At 37.6% G+C, this 21,632-nt stretch overlaps 1 protein-coding gene across 2 annotated transcripts; it reads left to right on the forward strand.

Annotated features, from left to right (window-relative positions):
• Positions 1–2,180: 2,180 nt before the first annotated feature.
• On the forward strand, positions 2,181–12,327 carry nap1l4a (nucleosome assembly protein 1-like 4a). Of its 2 annotated transcripts, none has more exons than XM_044124278.1 (14): positions 2,181–2,302; positions 3,474–3,514; positions 3,948–4,020; positions 5,837–5,981; positions 6,490–6,576; positions 7,621–7,755; positions 7,844–7,915; positions 8,006–8,145; positions 8,349–8,494; positions 10,202–10,221; positions 10,317–10,436; positions 10,581–10,616; positions 10,767–10,820; positions 12,037–12,327. In XM_044124278.1, exons 2-14 carry the CDS (start codon positions 3,499–3,501, stop codon positions 12,073–12,075), a joined length of 1,083 nt encoding a protein of 360 aa, XP_043980213.1. In that variant the 5' UTR covers positions 2,181–2,302; positions 3,474–3,498; the 3' UTR covers positions 12,076–12,327. The 2 variants fall into 2 exon arrangements, with proteins under 2 accessions (XP_043980213.1, XP_043980214.1); XM_044124279.1 differs by lacking the exon at positions 12,037–12,327 and adding an exon at positions 11,643–11,677.
• The last annotated feature ends 9,305 nt before the right edge of the window (positions 12,328–21,632 follow it).

Consider the following 21,632-nt stretch of genomic DNA (forward strand, 5'->3'; position numbering starts at 1 on the left):
TGCTGTCACTTCCTCTCAAGTGAGCAGACTACACAGTGGTTGATCGCAAACTGAGAGAAGACCGGATTTCAGATTTTATGTCTGTTCCCAAACTTGACCTCTTCCACAAGAAGCACATTTAATGTTCACCAGCTCTTGTTTTTAAATCTGGTACAAAGACTTATTTGCTTTAGACTGGCAACAAAACATTTGCGCTTGACTTCCTGTTTTCAAAACCCGCAATGTGGGAATCATGTGGATCTGGGATGTAGTTTTCAAACTTAAGTGAGAAAGAAAAGCATTACTCTCTTTTAATTTGTAAAAGATGAGCTGTTTCTCAACTTTTTCTGCTTTCAGCCTTTAAACTTGAAGGTAATTTCTAGGAGCAAAATCCTTTATTTGTAATTTATTTATTTATTTATTTATTTATTTATTTATTTATTTATTTATTTATTTATTTATTTATTTTTAAAAAGGTCATTCATTGATATTTCGGTTTCAATCACATGAATCAATATTCTAGCCAGTATAGGTATTGGGCAATTAGTTTTTCTTTATCATATTAGTTTATCTTGAAGAACCTGAAAAATAACTTGTCTTCTATTAATTAAATTACTATTAATCCATCTACATGTGCTTTTTAAAAAAGGAAACTCAAAGGTGTAAGCACTGCTTTGTGAAAAGGCAAAAAAGTATTTATTTCTGTTCCGTGAAAAATTTAAAATACATTAGCCCTTTCGGTTTCAAAACCCTTAAGCAATTTTGTTTGTTGCAAAACATAGGTAGAAGGAGCCCCCTAGTGGCGTGCATGCGATATGGACAATCAAAAACAACCCAAGTTTATTTGTCTCTTGGTCGAAAGAGACTGTGAAAATTCATCAACTAAATAAATAAATAAATAAACATTTAAATATAAATGTATTCTAATATGAAAATTGTAGGAAAAGACATTGGGAACAAGTCGCAATGCCTTTTTTCAAAATAAGACATTGGCACAAATTGTTAATTGCTTAAAGGCTTTCCTTGACTATTAATTAAATGCTTAAACATATGAAAAACACCAATATCCAACAAATCAACACTCATGTGATCTTTTGTCTTTTTTTTGTTTTACTTTACTTTATGTAAATAGTAATTTACAAGTGTGTCTGTTGTTGTTTATCTACAAATACACATGCATATCTTTTTTTAAATCAGCTTCTTAGTTGCACATTTCTTTGAAATCCGAGAAAAATTATCTAAGTTCATTTACTTGAGTTTATTTGAAAGGTTATGTTTTCATATTATTATTTTGTGCGTTGTTTACTTTGTTCATTTCTCTTGTGGCACATTATTACTTGTTTTTTGGGTGTTGCTTGGGGGATAGAAACGTTTACACATTCCTGTGTCCTCAGCCGCTTTGGTCATTAACTGCTTGTGTTAACAGCTTCCTGATGAAACTGATTGGTGACGGTCAGCCTCGTGCCCTTGTAAGGGCAGGTCCACAGAAGGTTCCAGATCATCCTGTAGTAAAAGTCTTTGATCCATTCTTTGTGTGACTGTGTGAAAAAGCCCAACCTCCTTCCTTGTAATCATAATAAAAGACAGTTGGGGACAGAGCCGACGGAGTTGACGACAGACAGTGTTCAACGGCGGTTCTCCGCGTCTGGCCTCAATTTCCCTTTTCTGCAGAAAAGCAATTTGTGTTTTTGGTTGATTCGTTGCAGGTTAGGAACTAAAATGGACCCAACAGCTACGATGAACATTTGCCCTTTCTGTACAATCTGCTATTCTTACTTTCTGTCTTGATAAATTTTTTATTTGTTTAAATCTACCTGCTTTGATTTGCCTGTCACTTTGCTGCTGGTGCACTTGAATTTCACTGTTAAAAGAAATAAAGACTTGTTTTGTTCTATTCTCTATCTATTCTATTTTCTATTCTCCAAAATAAGCAGGTGATACTATAAATAAAGTTGTATATTGCGAATAATAATAATAATAATAATAATAATAATAATAATAATAATAATAATAATAATAATAATAATAATAATAATAATAATAATAATAATAATAATAATAATAATAATAATAATAATAATAATAATAATAATAATAAATGTGTTAGCTACTAATCTGGAACCATTATAGTTCCTGCAGAGGAAACACCTTTTTAATTTCGTGGATGTTTTGGCAAAAGAAATTATTCCACGGCACTTGAATGCAGCACAACTCTCACTTTCACCAATTGTCCAATGAGATTGGGGGATACTGGGAAGCGTGTGTTTCTTGCTCGTGGTGCTAGCACCGTAGACGCGTGAGCGAGGAGACTAGCTTGATAAAGGTAAGCTTGTCGAAATGTTGCATACTTAATCACCAAGAGCATTTATCGTTCCTTCCGAACATCATTCATCGACCCTATAAGGTATTTAGTAGAACGCAGTGAAGTGTCTTCGTGTCGGTTTTCGTAAACCCGTTTTCTTTTATTAACCCGCGAGCTAACGGTTGCTAGATACTAGCTTTTTTATAGCGGCCGGCTAGTAGCATTACACAGTCATCAACCAGCTTAATTAAGTCACATAATGAAAACTTTTTTTGTATTTAAGGTTTTCTTTTTCGTGCCCATGTACTAACTAGCAATTGAAGCAACAAAGGGGTTAAGCTTGTCCCGTTTTGTTTGCTAAAACGTTGTTCTTAGCATGCCGTTAGCCAGTTTGCTCGTACGGTTAACTGTCAGATGTTTGGAACCGCCCATACCAGTATAGGGATTTGTTATAATTACTTTTTGATATTTGGATGGAAGGATAGAACGGTGCATATTTATTTATCTTGGAGTCCACATTGACTCACAGTCATCGTCAGACGTTTTTGTATTGTAAAAACAGATATGCTAGCTGTAGATCTCCTGTCATTATGTCAATGCGTCATCGGATTGTTGCTCAACACTCCAATCTATCTTGAAATCTGCAAGCCCAACTTGCCTTACCATATTTTATTGCAGTGTTATGTTTAACGTTAAAAAACCACTTTGCTGACAACGTTTTTCAAATGAAACACGATGTTGTCCTTTGAAAAACAATTAAATTAGGCTATTAATTCTTTTCAATCTTCTCTGGATTTAAACACATTTCCAAGGTGTAAAATCGATAGACATTTTTATTCTAAAGAGCTATATAGATTAATAGACGGTTTACTTGATTTAAAACAAATTACTGATCTTTAACTAAATTAACCTTGGTTTATATCAATAATAGGACTGAATAAAAATGGACAATGAATGTGTTTGGAATGTTTCTCTTATGTGGGTATACTTAAAATTGTGTACCAAATATTATAAGTCGTTTTTGAGTCTTTGGCATTTGTAGCCAAAAACACCTATTTTTCATTATCACTTTGTGGTTTTGCCATTATTCTGAACTGTTTATTCCAATTATTGCTTTTAAGGCTCCTAATAACTACCGTTATATGGAATTATGTTTTTATATATTTTATTTGTTTATTTATTTATTTTACAGAGGAAGGCAGTGACACTTGGTCATCATGGATGCAAGTAAAGGTATAGACAACAATAAAACCATTGCAACTTTCAATGGTTTCATCCCTGCAACCTGTCTTTCATCACTTGTGAAATGTTGATGTTCCCATGTTGTGCACCAGATAATTGTACAGAGATGATAGATGATCTCAGGCATACTTAAAGAAGTAGGTTAAATGTAATGTTGACAGTCTTTGTAGAGAGGAAAACGTTGAAGTTTTAAAATCTTCATATACACTGAAATATATTTTCTTATTCTACTGATATTTCTGGACATTCTCCTCTGAATACTCTTCCTAAATATTTTGATTGTAGTTTCTTTCCTCCTTATGAAATCCCATTAATGATGAATATTTTATAGCTTTAAATGCTACTTCCACTTACTTCTGAACCAACAGAGATGAATAACTCTCAAGTTAAAAGCACAATTTGTGTTTGTTCTTTATCTTTGCAGGTAAAGGGGATGAAACAATGCCAAATCCAGGTGGTCAGATGGGCAAACCTGTCGGATTCCCCTTTTTGGAAAAGTCAGTGACAATTGTCTTAACTACATTCCAAGTTTAACACATTTGATTACATCTTATTACATGTGCTGCACACATAATTGTGCTGCATTGTCTAATTGCCACATAGCCACAAGAAGCAAATGAAAGGAAACAAATACATTATCATTAATCTGTTTCCAGTCTATTTAATACTTTAACAGGTGCCTTTAGTATATGTGTAGGCATATTGTGCTTCTCTGTGAATTGCATTGGTCAGAATTTTTTTTTTTCTTCAGCCAAAAGTTGGTTAGTTTTGGTTTCCTTGTCACTCCTGTCAGATAATGTCACAAACAACAAATACAACTGTCTATTCTTGTGCTGAGTGACATATTTCTGTGTATTCATTTTGCTGTTTATAACACGTTAATTTTTTGGTAGACACGGTTCTCTAAAATAGTTTCTTACTACAGAGCTCAAATATGTGCAAGGCATTTCACAGAAGGTTATAGACTTTCAGTAGTTTGATTAAAAATAAAAAATACTTTTTTGCTTCAAATTTAGTCTGTTCTTATTACTTGCTTGATTTCGCTGACAAAGTAGAACAAACCTAATTTATTCTTTGTTAAATGGCTGGAATTTAGCAAAATTCCAGCCATTTAACTTTGTTCAAGTTGAAAGCTGTTAGTAGCATCTCCCAATAAATTCATGATTTTAAACTGGGTTTCCTTTTGCATGCACTTAATTTGCTTTTGCTATTTTAGTCAATTTAATAAAATGTGAAATGTACTCAGTTCCACTTTTGAGACAGCTCTCAGGCTCTGCATTGCTCTAACTTTAGCATGACGTGAAACCTAAATAAGGTTGTCTTTAATGCTTTCTGTTTTTGGTCTTGTCTAAGAAGCCAACTTGATGTGCAACTTGTTTTTTTTTTTGTGTTGTTTTGCTTTGTTTTTACTGCGTCTCAGAAATCACTGGTAGTCAACAGATTAGCATAAATTAGGTTGCTCATAAACTCTTCTAATTTGTTCATGTTTGCTTTAAGATAAAATTAGGAATGGACTGCATTTTTTTTATTTAATCTGCAGGAATGATGATTCAGGACTTGTTTTGCAGCTACAGGACATGATCTCGATTAGTCTGAAGTCCCCGTCATTCAGCTGTGACTAAAAGTGGGTCATCTGGCAAGAAAACCTTCCATACAACAACAATTTTGTTATAAAGCAGTTTATAAAAATGAAAAACATTGTGTTAGATTATTTTTATCAAACTCCAGATCTCAACTTTTTTGAAATTTCTTTAAATTCTAACAAATCTATAAAGAATTAGCAAAGATTCCTCCTATTTGACCAAAATCATTTGGATAACTATGTCGGACTGTTAATGCTACTGCTAGTTGTACAACCCATGGAGTCATGCCGTGGACTTGATTATTCCTCATGCAGACCTTTGTATTTTGTTTTTGCTTGCTTTTTGACTTACATTCAGTAAGTTATATCGAAATCTGCATGTTTTCACATCATTAAAGTTGAACTAATTTCAGAACCAGAGAAATGTCAGATTATTTGTTATTCATTATACTAGAATTCAAAGAGTGTGTACTTTTACCTTGCCTGTATTTAAGTAACTGTGATCACAACCTGCTGTTCACATCAACAACGACTTGAGAAGACAAAAAGATTCAGATTTTTTTTTTTTTGCTTCAGAAAAAAAACAACTAACCCAGCATTCACCTTAAATTGGGTTTTGAAGAAATGTGGGCTATGTTTCACTTTTACTGTAATAGTAAATATCTGGCAAAACCAAATATGGGAATCATTTTAATCCTCATTTAAAATTTCTTGTTTTCTTTTTCATCTAGCATGCTTCCCAAAGCAGTGAAGAGGCGAGTGCACGCCTTAAAGAGACTACAGGAACAATGTGCTCACATTGAGGCCAAATTCTACGAAGAGGTTCACGAGCTAGAGAGAAAGTATGCAACTCTATATCAGCCACTATTTGACAAGGTAATTTCAAACCACCAACATACCTGACACTTCGACATTCTCAGTGCGTGAAAGCGAACAGACTTTCCCAGAAAACAAAAGTTTTAGTCAAATTTCCAATGTGATCCAATACAACAGAATGTCTTATCTGCACCAATGAAATGTTGTCTCTTTGAACTGATCTGAGGTCAGTGACATTACATACCTGGTGCTAAACGATAACTGTCTAAACGAGTAGTCGGCTGTGCTTTGTCAGTCCAGGCTATTTCCAGCGATAGTGACAAGGGCCGTGCAGTTCCTGAACACATGAGAGAGTGACAGCTGTGGCCTGTTGCACACACACCCGTTCATGTTCGGGTGTGCAGGGGTGTGTCTGTGTGTGTGTGTTCATTCGCTTACGTGACCAATATGCTTACTGAAAAAAATTTAGTCTGCCTGAATTCGTATTTATTGAAAAGGATGTTTCATGGTAGAATACCTCAGTCCTTCTCTTAACTCTGATTTTCTAATAATATTTGTCTTGTAACAGAGAAGAGAGATTGTCACAGGAGCAGTCGAACCCACAGATGAGGAGTGTGAATGGCCTACTGATGAGGATGAAGAGGAGGAGCTTGCTGTAAGTTTATGTTTGATTTTTGTCTTTGGAGCCTGGTCTGTCCTCTGGCTTTAGACGACAAAATAAAACATATTCTCACAACTGGGACAAGATGTCATGATTAATTTTAGTGGGATGCTTCCTTTGGATTCAGTATAAGTAATATATTCACCAGTTTTTTTAACTTCTAAATTGTATTACAACAGGATTGAGATCTGTGGTGATGGGGTTGACAAATTAAATAAAATGTAGTTATTGTCGTGTTGAGGCGTTGGGCATCATCTGTTGTGTTTAAGTATGCTGAACGCATGAGCTAGATTGAAATTCTTTCATTTAAACCAGCATATCCGCTTAAGTATTTTAAACAAAATGATATACAATTATCCAGTATCTAAAATTAAAACAGGAAAAGTTATATTCCTACTTATTTTGATGTAATTTGACATAAATGATCATAGTTATAATGTTCAATTTAACATTTAGTTTTTCCTTTGATAAATAGACTGGGTAAGGAAGGTTGGCAGCTGTGTCGTAGCCTCCCTACAGCCACAGATACTACAGCACTAGTGAGATTTGTATCTAATTTTGTTAAAATGACTTTTAAGACTTAAGAAAGATTTTTGACAAAGCCTTATGAATTTTGCATCAAGCTATATACCTTGATGAAATTAACTGGCCCATTACTATCCTTTTTAGTCGAGATAATTTTGCACAGGACATTCATTTAATTTTATTTATATATGTTCTTTAAGCCTGACACCCACCTGAATCCACTCCTTGGTCTTCTGCCATATTGATTTTTATTTCTGCCATAATTATGTCATGTACCTGTTTTTGTCACTGCAGTTGAACATTGAGTGTAGTCCTGAATATGAAACGTTCTTCTGCAGTCATTGCAGTGCAGTTTATTTATGGTATACTCTTACCAATTGGGGAAAAGCTAGTCTAGCATGCAAGTCCTTTGAGTACATTCCCAGTCTCTTGCATCTTTACCCAAATGTGACTCATAATGAAACGTTAAGAGAACTAAGAGGAACTTTGATCATTTCTTCTAATTGTTGATAGGAGGAAGTAAAGGAAAAGGCTACCATTGAGGATGTAAAGAAGGAGGAAGCCACACCAGAAGAAAACCCAAAAGGCATCCCCGACTTCTGGCTCACCATTTTCAAGAGTGTTGACATGCTCAGTGACATGGTGCAGGTGTGGATTCATCTCGGACTTTTGAAATTTAGTCTTATGCTGGAAGAGTGTATTGAGTTTTTGAAATGAATTTTGAAATGTCCACCAGGAACATGATGAACCCATCCTAAAGCACCTGAGAGATATTCAAGTAAAGTTTTCTGAACCAGGACAGCCAATGGTCAGTATCAACGTCCACCTTTTTCATCAAAATGTCTTTCATTACTAAATTAAGTGTAAAATATGTGCATCTTTTTCCTATGTCCGACAGAGCTTTACATTAGAGTTCCACTTTGAGCCCAATGGCTATTTCAACAACGCAGTCCTTACTAAAGTCTACAAGATGAAATCAGAGCCTGAAACATCAGATCCTTTCTCATTTGAGGGCCCAGAGATCATTGACTGTGAAGGGTAGGACTCAGTAAACTGTTACAGTTTTCAAATGTTATTTTGAGTTTCAGGTATGAAATAGATTTTGCGTGGTTTGACAAACATTTCTGCACAGTTGTTCTAAATTAATCTCCTCTGACCTCGCATCCCACGTATCAGCCTCCTCTCCTCGTGTTTGCAGCCGTGGTTTCAGCTTGTTCTTGCTTTGTGCACGCTTTCTCTAGATGTCAGATAGATTGGCACAGGGGGAAGGATGTGACGGTGAAAATTATAAAGAAGAAGCAGAAGCATAAAGGTCGCGGCACGGTCCGCACCGTTACCAAACAGGTTCCCAATGACTCGTTCTTCAACTTTTTTAATCCTGTCAAAGGTGAGAACGAACACACACCAGTTCACACACATTTGGATTAGATTTATCTAGTAGTTGTCTTGTACCATTTATGAAACAAGTTCAAACTGTTTTGCTCTTTATCTTTTTACCTCCTTCATTGGATTCATTTTATGAGCAAATTAAATAATTCCTTTGAAATCAAGGACTTTGTGGTTTACCAAGAATTGTTGATTTTTAAAGTTAAACATGTGTTAATATTAGCCATATAATAGCTAATATTAATCATTATGTGGTTTAATATATGGTTAATATTCTGTATAATGGCTAATATTAACAGCAAGGGATGTGGAAATTGCAGTGAAGATTTAATTTGTTAAAAAAAATAAAACAGCTCTAATATTTGCTTTTATATTTAATATTCTGAAAATTAATTTTTTTTCAGTCCTCCTAGCTATTTTTAGAAACGTAATCCGATTATTAGTGTTTCAGTTGTTGGTACCTCAGCTGTCAACACTGTCTACCGCCGTTTCTTCACAGTAGGTCAGCACTTCTTTGTCCTCTAAAGCATCTGACAGATTTGGAGGTTGGACTGAGGGATCTAACATCCCTTCAGATTGTCTTGACAGGGTTATTTATCTTCTGCTCTTTAGCTCTCCTATATGATGGGTAGATTTGCTGTATGGTTTGCTGTGTGTTTAATTAAACCCATATACTGAAGCAAACCGTTTTGCCTTCAAACTCACCAGCAGGTGGCACCAAACTCTCATAAACCGAACAGCTACATTTCAACAGCATCTTCCTGTTGCCAACTAAAGCTGAGTTAGAAGGAAGTCATTTGGGGATTTTTATTTACAGCATTTTCATGACTCCCTTCACTTTCACTGTGATAGTTTTCTTTTCTGGTTTTCACCAGTGATTCAGTTGCTACCTGGGAGTTGAGTCAGGATTTAAAGTGGTTATTTCCTAACATTTAGCTGTATGTTTGACAGTTTATCCCATATTACACATATTAGATATGTTTTCTTTTTGTGATTTTGTTTTACAGAGAAAATATATGAAGGTGGTTTATGCTTTACTGATTAAAATTTGCCCGGAAAGAGATTTTCTTTAGATATCTTAAATAAACCAATTGATTCTGTTGCAGTTTTTATTTATTTATTTATTTATTTTTACCTTTTTCATCCTTCTTTTATAACACCCTATCAGACATGTCTGGATTTGCATCGACTCAAAGATGAGCAGTTATCAGTCTTTCTGGTTCTGCCATAATTATGGTGTGTCACTTGAATATAAATATCACCGTGTCAGCTTTGGCGGTGGGATGTGTGGCGTGGCGGTGAAAATTGAGTCACATGATAATTTGAGTCATTTATGTGACTCAACCTTTCTTTACCCCATTGAATTAACGGTTCGATTTCTGGACTACGTTTATTTTTCTCCATTTATTAAGTCAGAGAATCCTGCTTTAAGTAAACCAGGGTTGGAGGGGTGAGAAATGTCACCTCTGATCATTTTGCATTTAGGGTTGAGCTTTTTTTTTTATTTTATTTTTTTAAAGATGTGAGAAACAGATTTATGATTTGAAGTCATGATGCATTTCTTGTTGTCTTGAAATATGACAACTCTGCATGCCGAGCTACTTAAAGAAATGTAGCACCAATTTCTGGCTTTAAGTTAAATAAAATGAACGTAAAATTGCTGTTCTCCCTTTTTTAAAAAGACCTTACATGTTTCTTTATCTTGCAGCTTCATCAGACGGAGAAATGGTGAGTAAACACGAACATGTTCATCATAAAGTTGTAGTTTTATCGTTTTTTTTTTTTTTTTTTTGGCTAAACTGCTGAAACTTTTTGTCTTACAGGATGAAGACTCTGAGTTCAACCTAGCCACAGACTTTGAGATCGGTCATTTCTTCCGTGAGAGAATAGTTCCCAGAGCAGTGCTTTACTTTACTGGCGAGGCTCTGGAAGACGACGAGAGCGTAAGTCCTACACCCACAAACACACCTGCAGACAGGATTATAGAAAATCTGATTTATATAATGGGAAGTTTACAGACTGAACGAGGATACAAAAGCTAGGCATGTGCTGACTGTTGGTTGTTTTTGTCCTTATTTGTGTTGCAGTTTGAAGAGGAGGAACTGGAAGAGGGAGATGAAGAGGTTAGTAATAATAGCAGGGAAAGATTAAAGCCTCTGAGATTTGAAATACAAGTCTATCCACTTAGGTGACACTTGGGTGTGCAGCTTTAACCCCTCACTGCCTCACTTCCTTTAAACTCGTGTCGCTAAAGATTCCTTTTTGTGTTCCAGGATCAAGATGAGGAGGGTGATGACGATGACGAAGAGGGAGATACCGACCCCAAGGTCAGTTTGCACCGTAATCGTGAAGCTTTAACCTTTTATTTCGAGTGACAAACATCTGCAAAAAATGATGATGTGCTGAGTGCAGCATTATGCAGCACCCCACACCATCCAGAGCAGGATTAGGGTGGCCTGGGGGTCTAACTATATAAAAACCAGCTAGGGAAAAGTATGTACTGGCTTTCTATCAGCCAGCTGATCAGCAATGCTCAGCAACATGTGAAGAAATTGAAGTGTGGATCTCCTTTAAGCTGCATACAGCCAGAGGAAAAATGGATCAGTCCAGTGTTTTGTCCATTAAATGGACTGTAAATGACAGGAATGGCCATATGCACCATTCCTAATGTTGACATATATTAGGCATTAAAATGTATCATATCTTAATCATTCTCATATGTATATGGTTACCTTCATCCTAAGAAATATTTGCACTCTGTCAAAGATTTAACTGAAAACAGTTCTCTGTACTGAGGCCAACTTCAGAGAACAGGAACCGACTGTTCGGTAATGTTCAGAGTCCAGAGGTGAATTTGTTTGTCTTCTATCAAAACAAAGTAGATTTTCTGTATTTTAAAGGCTCTGAGTATAAGGAGTCGGAACATTTTCAGTAAAATCTGTTCTAAAGTTGACTGAAATTTTGGACTTTGTAAACAGTTACTTGGAGGTGAGGTGTCTTTGTTAATCAGCTACTGATTTTTGCTGTGATGGCTCTTTGACCAACTCCTGCAATGTTTCACTTTATGTTCACTTTCATCTGTGAATGTGACAATTAATCCTTTCCATGCCGTTGTCTCTCCCTTACCCTGGATCTCCTCTTCATTACAGGCATAATCAATCATTCTCACTCCATGCATTTCTAGGTAAGGGGGAAGTAAAGATGGCGCCCCATATTCTTTGCATACCCTTTATGGGGGCTTTGGTTGTTATTCCTTCTTTATTTTTCTCTATGCCTATTATTCTCCTTGCAGCTTAGTTTTAACCTCCAACTCACATCTTGGGTTGAATGAGAAAGCTTCTCTCTTTGTCATGTTTTCTCCTCATTTGTTCCCTCTTGTTTTACCATCCCAGGTTTCTAACATTACCTTTACTTCACCAAGCCAGGCGCCTTCAGTCTTCCGCATTTGCTTTCTTAGTAGACCTCTTCTTCATGCTCGCTGACGCTCAAGAAGGCTTTCTAAGCTTTGTTGTTTCCTAACCATCTTGTTTTCTGTGTCCACAGAAAGAACAGCCTCAACCTGCCGAATGCAAGCAGCAGTAACCGTGACGATCAGGGGAAGTGGAGACCTGCTGCCCATAAAATCTGTCCTCGGCCTGTCCATCTGACCTCCTACTGCTGCAGGCTCCACCCTTTTACAAACTCTCATCGGAACGCAATAGAACCCAAACCTATGTTTTTACTATGTGCATGACTTCTTTTTCTACAGTCTTGCAGCATCTCACCCTGTTCATTTGGCTTCATTTGTCATCACAGCCAGAATCAACTCTTAATAAATTACCATGGTATCACATAGGTACAGTCTTGTTCTTCTATTGAGTTAGGTGTCTGCTTAAAACTCAGAGCAATTATTTAGAGGAAGATCAGAAAGGAATCGCTTGCAACTTTATTTTTCATGGAAATAGGTCAACTACTCAGGGGTTTTTAATGCCAACAAGCAAATTGAGTTTACTAGGAAACTGCTGATCAAGTTCGACATAATTTATCACTGGGGTTGTTTTTCTTTATCTTTTTTTTTTTTTGTATTATTTCTTAAGACATACAATGTACCATTTTTATTTTAATTTGCTGTTTTACATGTTCATTGTTTTGTCATTGGACTATTTATTGTGGTGTCATGCAGCTGGATGTGACTTCATGGTGAGGGAATGCTTCAAGGCATTAAAAGGCTCATTATAATTGGCTTAAATCCCCCTTTTGTCTTTTTCCCCCCTTTTAACAAAACATAAATGATGCCAATCTGCATCTGTTTATATCTGCTCACTTCTGGCTTACTTAGCTGGGCATAACAAGGATTTAAGCTGAGCACAATGCTAGACAGGACAGATATGTAGGTGCAGCTCTAAAACTATCGTACATTTCTCTTTCTCTTTCCCTTCAGCCCTGGAATGCTCTTGGAACTGATGCCATGGATGGAAACGTGTGACAAAGACACATTTTTCTTTATATTTTCAGATTTCAGATGATTGGATATTGTGAGCTTAAACATGATGTGTATTAAAGACTTCAGAGTTCATAGATGAAAGCAGACTGACTTAACTTTTTGTAACGATTTGTATAAAATAGCTTCTTTTATGCATCTTATTCCTAACAAATTTCAGACAGAGTAATGTGATAGTGCAGGAAGCTTGGATCAAAGTTCTGTTGCCAAGAAGCCAAATGTAAAGACAAACCATGTGGACTTTTAAAATCGTTTGCTAGTTGAATAATGTAACCTAATACAACATTTAAAGTTGTTAAACTGCATATATACACATTTTTATTTCTTGATGTCTAATGGTTCGGTGGAAATTTTCATGGAACAGGGTGCCAATGTATGTTCTCCTCTGCACATGGATTTTGGCTATTTATTTGGACACATTTGCCTGATGACTGTTCATCGATAGTAGTGACAGCATTCCCCATCCTCTCCCCTTCCCTCTTTTTGAAAAGAACGATTGTACTTCTCATCAGATGATGGTTCTCTCAAAGGCCACGGTTCACATTTTCAAATCCCATCAAGCCGTGCGCTAGCGATGGCCTTAACTGGTTCTTATTCACAGTTTGTTACTTGCGCAATGTTTCTTTTCAATTTGTACAGAGTTAGTTAAAATATTCTATTAAAGTTGTGCGATATGGTGATGTTTTGGTTGTTTTTTTTTTATTTTATTTTGAAATCTGAACTATATTACATTACATGCACTTGCTATGCCTTTGAAGATCGCAATGAGATCAACACACTCTGATTTCTGACTAGTAGGAAAAGCTGAGCAGTTTTTTTTTTCCATCATAATGTGACCTCTGTGCGCTGATAACTTTCTTCGGGTGATTGCACCTGCTGCTGACAGCACAATGTGGCACGACAAACACTAACTTGACCATTAAACATCAGCTGATGGTTTGCAAATGATTGCAAAGTGCTTAGAGCCGAGTCTGCAGTCCGCTGATCCCTGGAGAGCAACGGAAACACCTGAAGTCGCATCTCACATTCTGATCCTGTCTCTGTTAAAGTGTTTTGTCATGAGGGGATTTTACCGAAAGGTCCTGGGCAGCACGGCTTGTAACGGCAGTGTTTTTTTTTTTTTTTTATTATATTTTATTTTTTACCTGTCACCAAGTGTTCAGATGTCCATGCTTCTGTCTTCATAGGAACAGAGGTGTTAACATGAGGGAGTGAGAAGACAGGAGTCTGGATGACCTCAAGATAATGAGATCCCAGTTACCATCAAAGGCTTCTTTTAGAGCTGCTCGCGGTGGCATTTCATGTAATGGAGAAAATAAATGGGTGAATTCTCCAGAGAAGACAAAACTAACACCAAAATGTCATGTTCTGTAGCTTTCAGATTTTGCTTCACATGAACAAGAAGCTATTCATGCTGAGGCTGCTGTGTGGGGTTGCGGACTGCCTCGCTGCAACAAGGAGAACAATTGTGACTCGTGGCTCATTTAGCCAGAGAAACTGAGCTGGAAAGTTGAGTTATGAGAGTCATGTTTATACTTACAGCTGCGAAAATAAAAGTATTTGGATAGTTTGACATATGGATATCCAATATCAATATAGAAAGATGTAGGCAAAAGTGTTTTTGTTCTGTTTCTCATTAGAAATAGGGAAAACCCCACACTCATTCATTTCAAAAATAAATTCACCGTGTTTAAGCCTCAAATATTTCGATTGCTCTGCTCCTCCTTGTGAGAGATTGAAAGATCTGTCTGAGGCTTTCAAAAGGAACAATATTAGCAGTTCATGAGTCTGGTGAGGGGTTTAAATAAAACATTTTGAAATAAACCGTGCCTCTGTACCTGAAAACAACCTGCAGGTGGAAGACAATCAAAGTATCAGCCAGCACACACAGTTCTGGCAATAAAAGCAGGTTAACCCTGAGACCAGGTTGAAAGATGGTGGGGGAACAAAAGTCTTCAAAACCTCTAAAGTCCTATTATGAGACTTGAAGCAGATTCTCACAGCTGTTCATATGAGAGTCGGTGCCTCTACAATGATCACTGCTGCTAACACTGGAAAATACAGTTAGGCTTTGTATTCATCATCTGTTTGATGTTCATGGGTGTGTGTGGACAAAGAGGGAGCTTAACAACAACAAATGCAGAAGAAGCCAGTGTAATGGACTGAAACGGAGACCACCTCCATGTTGTGCTGAGGCACCAAGGACAGGGGTGGAACAAAAACACATTCACACTGACTGAGTTATTCCATTTGCGAGTCGTCTCATCCTCATCCAGCAGGACTGTGAAGAGACGTCGTCTCCTGACCTTCATCCTCACTGCAGCTGCACCCAACACAACTTCTCGGCCTCAAGGTGCATTTTCCCAACTGCTGTATTTGTGAGCACACTTGGGAGAGAGAGGGCGAGCGGGGTTTTTCTGTGTGGCGTCCTCTGTGCCGCTTCTTCCGGAGCGGATGTGATGTGAGCCAGAGCGGTTAAGGGAATAGAGAGAGGCTTTATGCTGCTTTTGCCTGGTTGGTGTTCAGACCTGAATGAGCTGAGCAAGCAGCCCGATGAAGACACAATGGACTGAACCCAAACTAAGAAACACTGACCACAAACTAACTCTGTTGAGGTGAAATGCATGCCCTACTTTTCAGGTTTTGTTCTTTCACAGCTATATGACATCTTCTCCGCTTCAAGATTTATGCTGTTTTGCTTAAGCCTGTTACATCACACACAAAGAAAATACTTGGTTGCAACATGGCAACAGTGTACGGGGTGAAAGAGGGCAAACCTAAAGTGGTAAATATTCTTGTTCCATGCAGCTTCAGCCCACGCTAATCATATTCGGAGCCAGTAGATTACCACAGCCTCCTCCTCCCACAGCATTTCCACGGCACACTCCACTCTGCAACACCGTTCAGGCAGGCCGGCTTCCCAAAGTTTGTGAGAGGGGCAAAGCCTCCTCCAGGAACGAGACCAAACATGGCCGTGACTCAACACGTCGGGCTTGGTTCACAGTAAATCTTTGTGCTCAGATGTTGTACGTGGGCGTTAAGAAACGGAGAAGTGGCAGAAGTTTGGCAGATCTTGGCCAAAGCTCAACCCTCTTATATGTTATTTCATGTCTGTCCCAACTCACATTTGGAAAGAGTTGTTGCTCCAGACTGTGGGAGGAAAAGTAAAGAAAATCCAAGCTGATATGCAAAACCTTTGTTAAGGCACATTCAGTGATACAACAATGAATCCCTTACTGTGGGAATTAAAAAAAAAAAAAAATCATCCTCAAGTTCCACCCATTCTCTCATGTTAAAAGCTCACTTTGTTCTCTTCTGTCTGTGAATGTGCTTAAAGGTCAGTTATCAATAATAGCACAAACTAATCTTAGCTTTTTTATGCATTATCTCCAACTTCCTATTTGCCTTAGATGTGTGTGAAAATGAGTTCCACGCCCAGACCCAGCGCTGTAGCACTCCTCTGTTTGGATTTATGAATGGATCAGTGAATGAACAGGTACTTAGGTGTGGCGCATTTAACCTGAATCCGTCTGTTTGACTTCTGCGCACCAAGAGAAACCAGTTCATGCAGCCCAGCTCTGACTGGGCTGCATGAACTGGTTTCAAGTTGCATAATGGGACGATGCCAGCCAAGCCTGTTTTAAATAAATTCAAATAATATGTATATGTGTTATGGTGAATCATGCTGAGAACAGCATATGATCAGGTTTGGTTGGTTTTTTATCAGCACACCTTTCTAAGACTGCATCGTTTTTCTTAGAGGAAAAAGGTGAAGTTTAACCTCATTACAGTAACCAAATTTGGTAACTTATTAGCCTATTCCTTCATTATTATCTAAAAAACAATTCATATTGCATTAGGATCATATTTTTTGGCAGTTATCTCAGAAAGTGAAACTCATATCGTAAACTCATATATTATATCCAAGCACACAGAGTGATACGTTCCTAGCCTTTGTTTCTTGTAATTTTGGTGATGATGACTTACAGATAGCGAAAACCCAAAATTCAGAGCCCCAGAAAATTAGAGTACCGCAAAAAAGGAAATGAATGAAAACTCGTGGAGTCACACCCTACACCACTAATTATCTCAAAACACCTGCAAGTGTTTCCTGAGCATTTAAACGCTCTTATCACTCTGGGTTGGTAGGCTGTGCAATCCTGGTGGAGAATGATGACCTGACGGATGTCGAGGAGACCATCATCAACACCCTTTACAAGGAGGGTAAGCGATGAAAAGTCATTTGCTGAAAAAGCTTGTTGTTCACAGAGTTTTGCATCCAAGCATATGAACGAAACACTCAAACAAAGAAGTTTGATAGAAAAAGGTGCAACGGCAACAAAGAGAACAAAGAGCCTTCAGAAGATTGTCAAGTGAAATCTGTTCCAGAATTTGGGGGACTTTCAGAAGAAGTGAACTGTGACAAAAACATGTAGATGAATAACAGGCATGTGCTAAGAATGTCAAGCCAGTGGTAACACCAGAGACACCTTACTTGTTTTAAGGTAGAAACTGAACTTGACTGCTGCGTAATGGTTCAGACTCCTGTTTTAAGGTTAAAGTAAATTCACTATTTTATTTAGAAATTGAGATACTAGGGTCTGGAGGAAGAGTAGAGGCACAGAGTCCACAATGCTTGAAGTCCAGTGTGAATTTTCCACAGTCAGCGATGGTTTGAGGTGCCATCTCTTCTGTCAGTGCTGCTCCACTGTGTTTTCTGAAGTACACCAGTCAATGCAGATGTCTACCATGACATTCCAGAGCACTTTAAAGCAATCTGGACTTCCATTACACCAATTCAGACTTTTAGACGTGCTAGTGGGGAAAATGATTAAAGTCACAGTAGGTCTTGCTGACAAGGTCACAAAGGCTGAAATACAAACAGGAAAAAAAATTTAAACTGTCAAGTCTCCCACTACAGATAAGATTAATACCTTGGAAAGACTCTTGGTTTATCATACAAGGCTCAGTAAAGCTATGCAGAAGGCAGAGTGAAAGCAGCATTCCTCACTGAGAAGAAATGCAGACCTGCATACCAACCATTCTTTGCAACATCAAGATGTCAAGAGTAACATCCTGGGCCTACCAAGGAATCCACTGACCACGCCTCTCAACCGTTCATAAACTCATAGAAGGAAGTAGGTCTGTGTTTACACATTTCTCAGTTGAAATATGTGTGGGAATTACAGTTAAGCATGACAGGTGGATTGTTGGTTATACATTCATGAGATGCTTCTTTTGGGCCGATCAGCATTTTGGAGTCATGAGCGTCTGTCACTAACTAAAAAATTACCTCTAGATGAAAGGCTTGGAGCCTAATGGCACTCATCTGACAGAGAACACCTGGCAGGTTTCATTTCTGCAAAGTTAAGACAACAGATTTAGTAAGATTTAAAACCAACATTAAAATCTTAATTTTGATGCAGCACTGTAATCTCACACTGAAAATTTTCGAAAAAAATAAATTCTTAATGGGGAAATTCTTGACACCCCAAAGAATCCCCTCAAAGTAAATGTATTTGTAGTTTTGTGATTTAAACTAAGCTTTATAAGTTGCTAAAGCTTATATGAATCTCTAAATAGTATTTCATTCATTCTTGTTTATCTGCAGTGTACACATGACAAAGACCTCCGTTTCTCGGAGAGAAGCAAAATAATCTCCAAAGCTTACTCTTAGAGAAAGTCACAAATTCTCACAACTGTTAGACTCTTGTTTTATGCTAACTAGTTGATTAATGTTGTCTGTCAGAAAGGAAAAAAAAGTAGAAAAATGTCAAGTCTGTTTGGACTTTAATTGGAATAGTGTGGTTTAGACATGTCAGCCACCACCAGCGTCCTCCTCAAGAGGTTGGGGAGGTGTTGGCTTGATAAGTAACAGGGTCTTTGTGCTGGATGGCCAAGTTTGAGTTTTACTGTTTTCAAAATCTTCTTAAACACAAAAGTCCACTGAGTTGCTCCTCCTTTATTGTTTATTGTAGTGATTGGTTTTCACTGCCAGAACTATTTTTGCAAATGGTGAAGAGAAGATTTAGAGCTCTGTGTGTTTCTGACATTGCCTTGGCTTCTCACAGGAATTTTGGTCGGCAGAAACATTTTGGTATTTAGATCGGGTTGATGAGGAAAATGATAAGAAAAGTAACTGGCATATGAAAAGGAATACAAACCAGATTTTAGATTTGTCACTCTTTAGTATCTCTACCTGCTACGACACACTGTCCACAGGTTCTGCAGCCATGCCTTATTTCATTGTTCCTCGGGCAGCATGGTATTCGCTCAAAGGCCTCACCAACCATTTGTTCTTTTTCCCACGGTGTGGAATGCCAGCGTGGACACACACACACACACACGTGTGCCCGCATGTGCGCATACACACGCACTCACATGCACTCACACACACAAAAGGCTTACAGGAACAATGCCTCGAATAGCTGAAGAGTCTCATCACTGGGCTTTGTGCACAAAGAGCAAGAAGAAGAGGATGTGTGGGTTTTTGTGCATGTGAGCGACAGCAGCTGTTACCTGCGGACTCTGCTGGATTTGTCAACGACTCGTCAAATGCAGCCCATCCATACTGCTCCCATTGTTTGGTGCACTATGTATAGTTTACTGTTAGAGGGAGGTTTTCACCACCGTTCACAGTGTTCAAAAAGGTAAATCCAATGCTTTATCATGCACACTAATCGGTGCCACAAACGTGTCAAAAAGTTCACAAGTTTCAGAACCTTCACGGGACATTTATGGGTGTATGTTGGAGCAGATTTGCAGCAAAAATAAAATGTCACCTTAGTTCTGTATTAGTTTTACTGGCAGAACTCATTCCAACAAATAAATATTTTACCAAGTGAACTTTTTTACATGTCGGGTCATTCTGATCCAATTCTTATAGGTATTTGATTGGGATTATTTATGATAGAACAACACAATGTAAAACATAACTGTGAGGTGAAAGGAACATATTATTTATAGCAAAACCTATTTACAAAAAACCCAAAATAAAATCTCATGTGTTCAACTCTTTTGAATCAGATTTTAGGTTACAACACCAGATTCCAAGCAAAAGAAACTCCAAACTCATCTGACAATACCAAGACACGGTTGTCCACCTAAGCTAACAAAGGCCAAAGTAAAGAAGGAGATAAGTTGACAACAGTAACTCTGGAGGAGCTGCAGATATTCACATTTAAGATCTGAGATTCTTTTGAAAAATGTCCATTAGTTGTGTGGTCTATAAATCCTAATTTAAATGTTTTCCCAACCCAAGTCATAAACATCACATCCTTACGACACAGGGATGAATCAGCCAAAGACCTGCAACAGGAACTGCAAGACCGACTTTAATGCCAAGTTTTAGGCAATCGCTCCTTGTTAATCACCTTGTTGTTGCAAAGACACCTGTTTATGCCATCCTTGTTATTTGTAAAGTTTTCTATTGTGTGTAGACACAACACAGGTCAATCCCTTAAGTTCATGATCCTTTTTGGTGCTTGGATGTTTCATAAGTCAGAATTATGTGGCTAAGGAAAAATCAACTGAATGTGGCTTTTAGAAATGGAAGAATAGAAGCCATTTCTAAGAACTGGAAGCCACAGGATGCTCCTCCTGAAAAATAAATGAGTTTTCCCTTCATTATTCAGCCCTTGTTTCTCAAATGCAACATTTGTATATAAAATGCATATAAAATGCAAGTATATAAAATGCACCCCTCACTTTATCTTAACAGTATTTTTCCTCTTGTAATGTTAAATGGAGACAGACATGCACAGTCAGTATTAAAGACTCAGAGTTTAGTGTTATTATTGAAACTGTGATTCACTGAAACTGTCTGCTCTTATGATAGTTTTGTGTCAGCATATATAATTAGTTTTAATTAATAAATTGTACACAGATTCAAAACAAAAGTTGGGTTCTCTGCAGTTTAACAAGGACCCTGTTCTATGAAACCGATCAGATCTCTAATTAGACCCCTGAAGTTCTGTATTACGTTGCACAACACTCTTAAATATGACATCCAAACACGTCTCGTTTTATTTCCAACCTTTATGATCATCTGCAGAATTCACAGAGTGTTAATTATGAGGCTCATTGTAAACACTGTGCAGCTTCATGTCTCAACATGTCCTCCAAGCTCTGGGACGTTCCGGTCCTTCCACTCTCCATCCTGTCACACCCATGAGCCCACGGCTGCAAGGCTGCACAACTCTGAAACAAACATGGGAGACGAAAACAGGAGCATAAACGTTCAGTCCTTTGGCCTTCATTCTTACTTTTGTCCGTATGAATTTATCAAGAGCCGTCCTCTGTTGTTGCAGGTGATGCCTTATCTGACTTCCTCTCTGAAGGACTGTTTAGTCTGCGGGGAGACAGTGAGATCCTGAAGCCACTGATTTAAACTGGAGGTTGTCACAACACACATCCAGAAATCCTCCACGTGAGCCAATCGCCTCCAGAGATGGTTGTGCTTTCCCACAAACTGTGATAAAGGAAGGGTGACGCTTTCAAGTTTTACTATAGATAACTTGTATGTAGTTAATTCTTCCCTTTATTAAATAGTGTACATAAATGTACTCTAGCCTAACTTTATGCATAAGGAAATTGAAATTTTAATTTGTTGGTAAAGATGTGTAAAAAGTCTTAGAATTGTTATTTTTTCTTAAGTAAA

The sequence above is a fragment of the Gambusia affinis genome, linkage group LG08 (assembly GCF_019740435.1).
Source record: "Gambusia affinis linkage group LG08, SWU_Gaff_1.0, whole genome shotgun sequence".
NCBI classification, from domain to species: Eukaryota; Metazoa; Chordata; class Actinopteri; order Cyprinodontiformes; family Poeciliidae; genus Gambusia; species Gambusia affinis.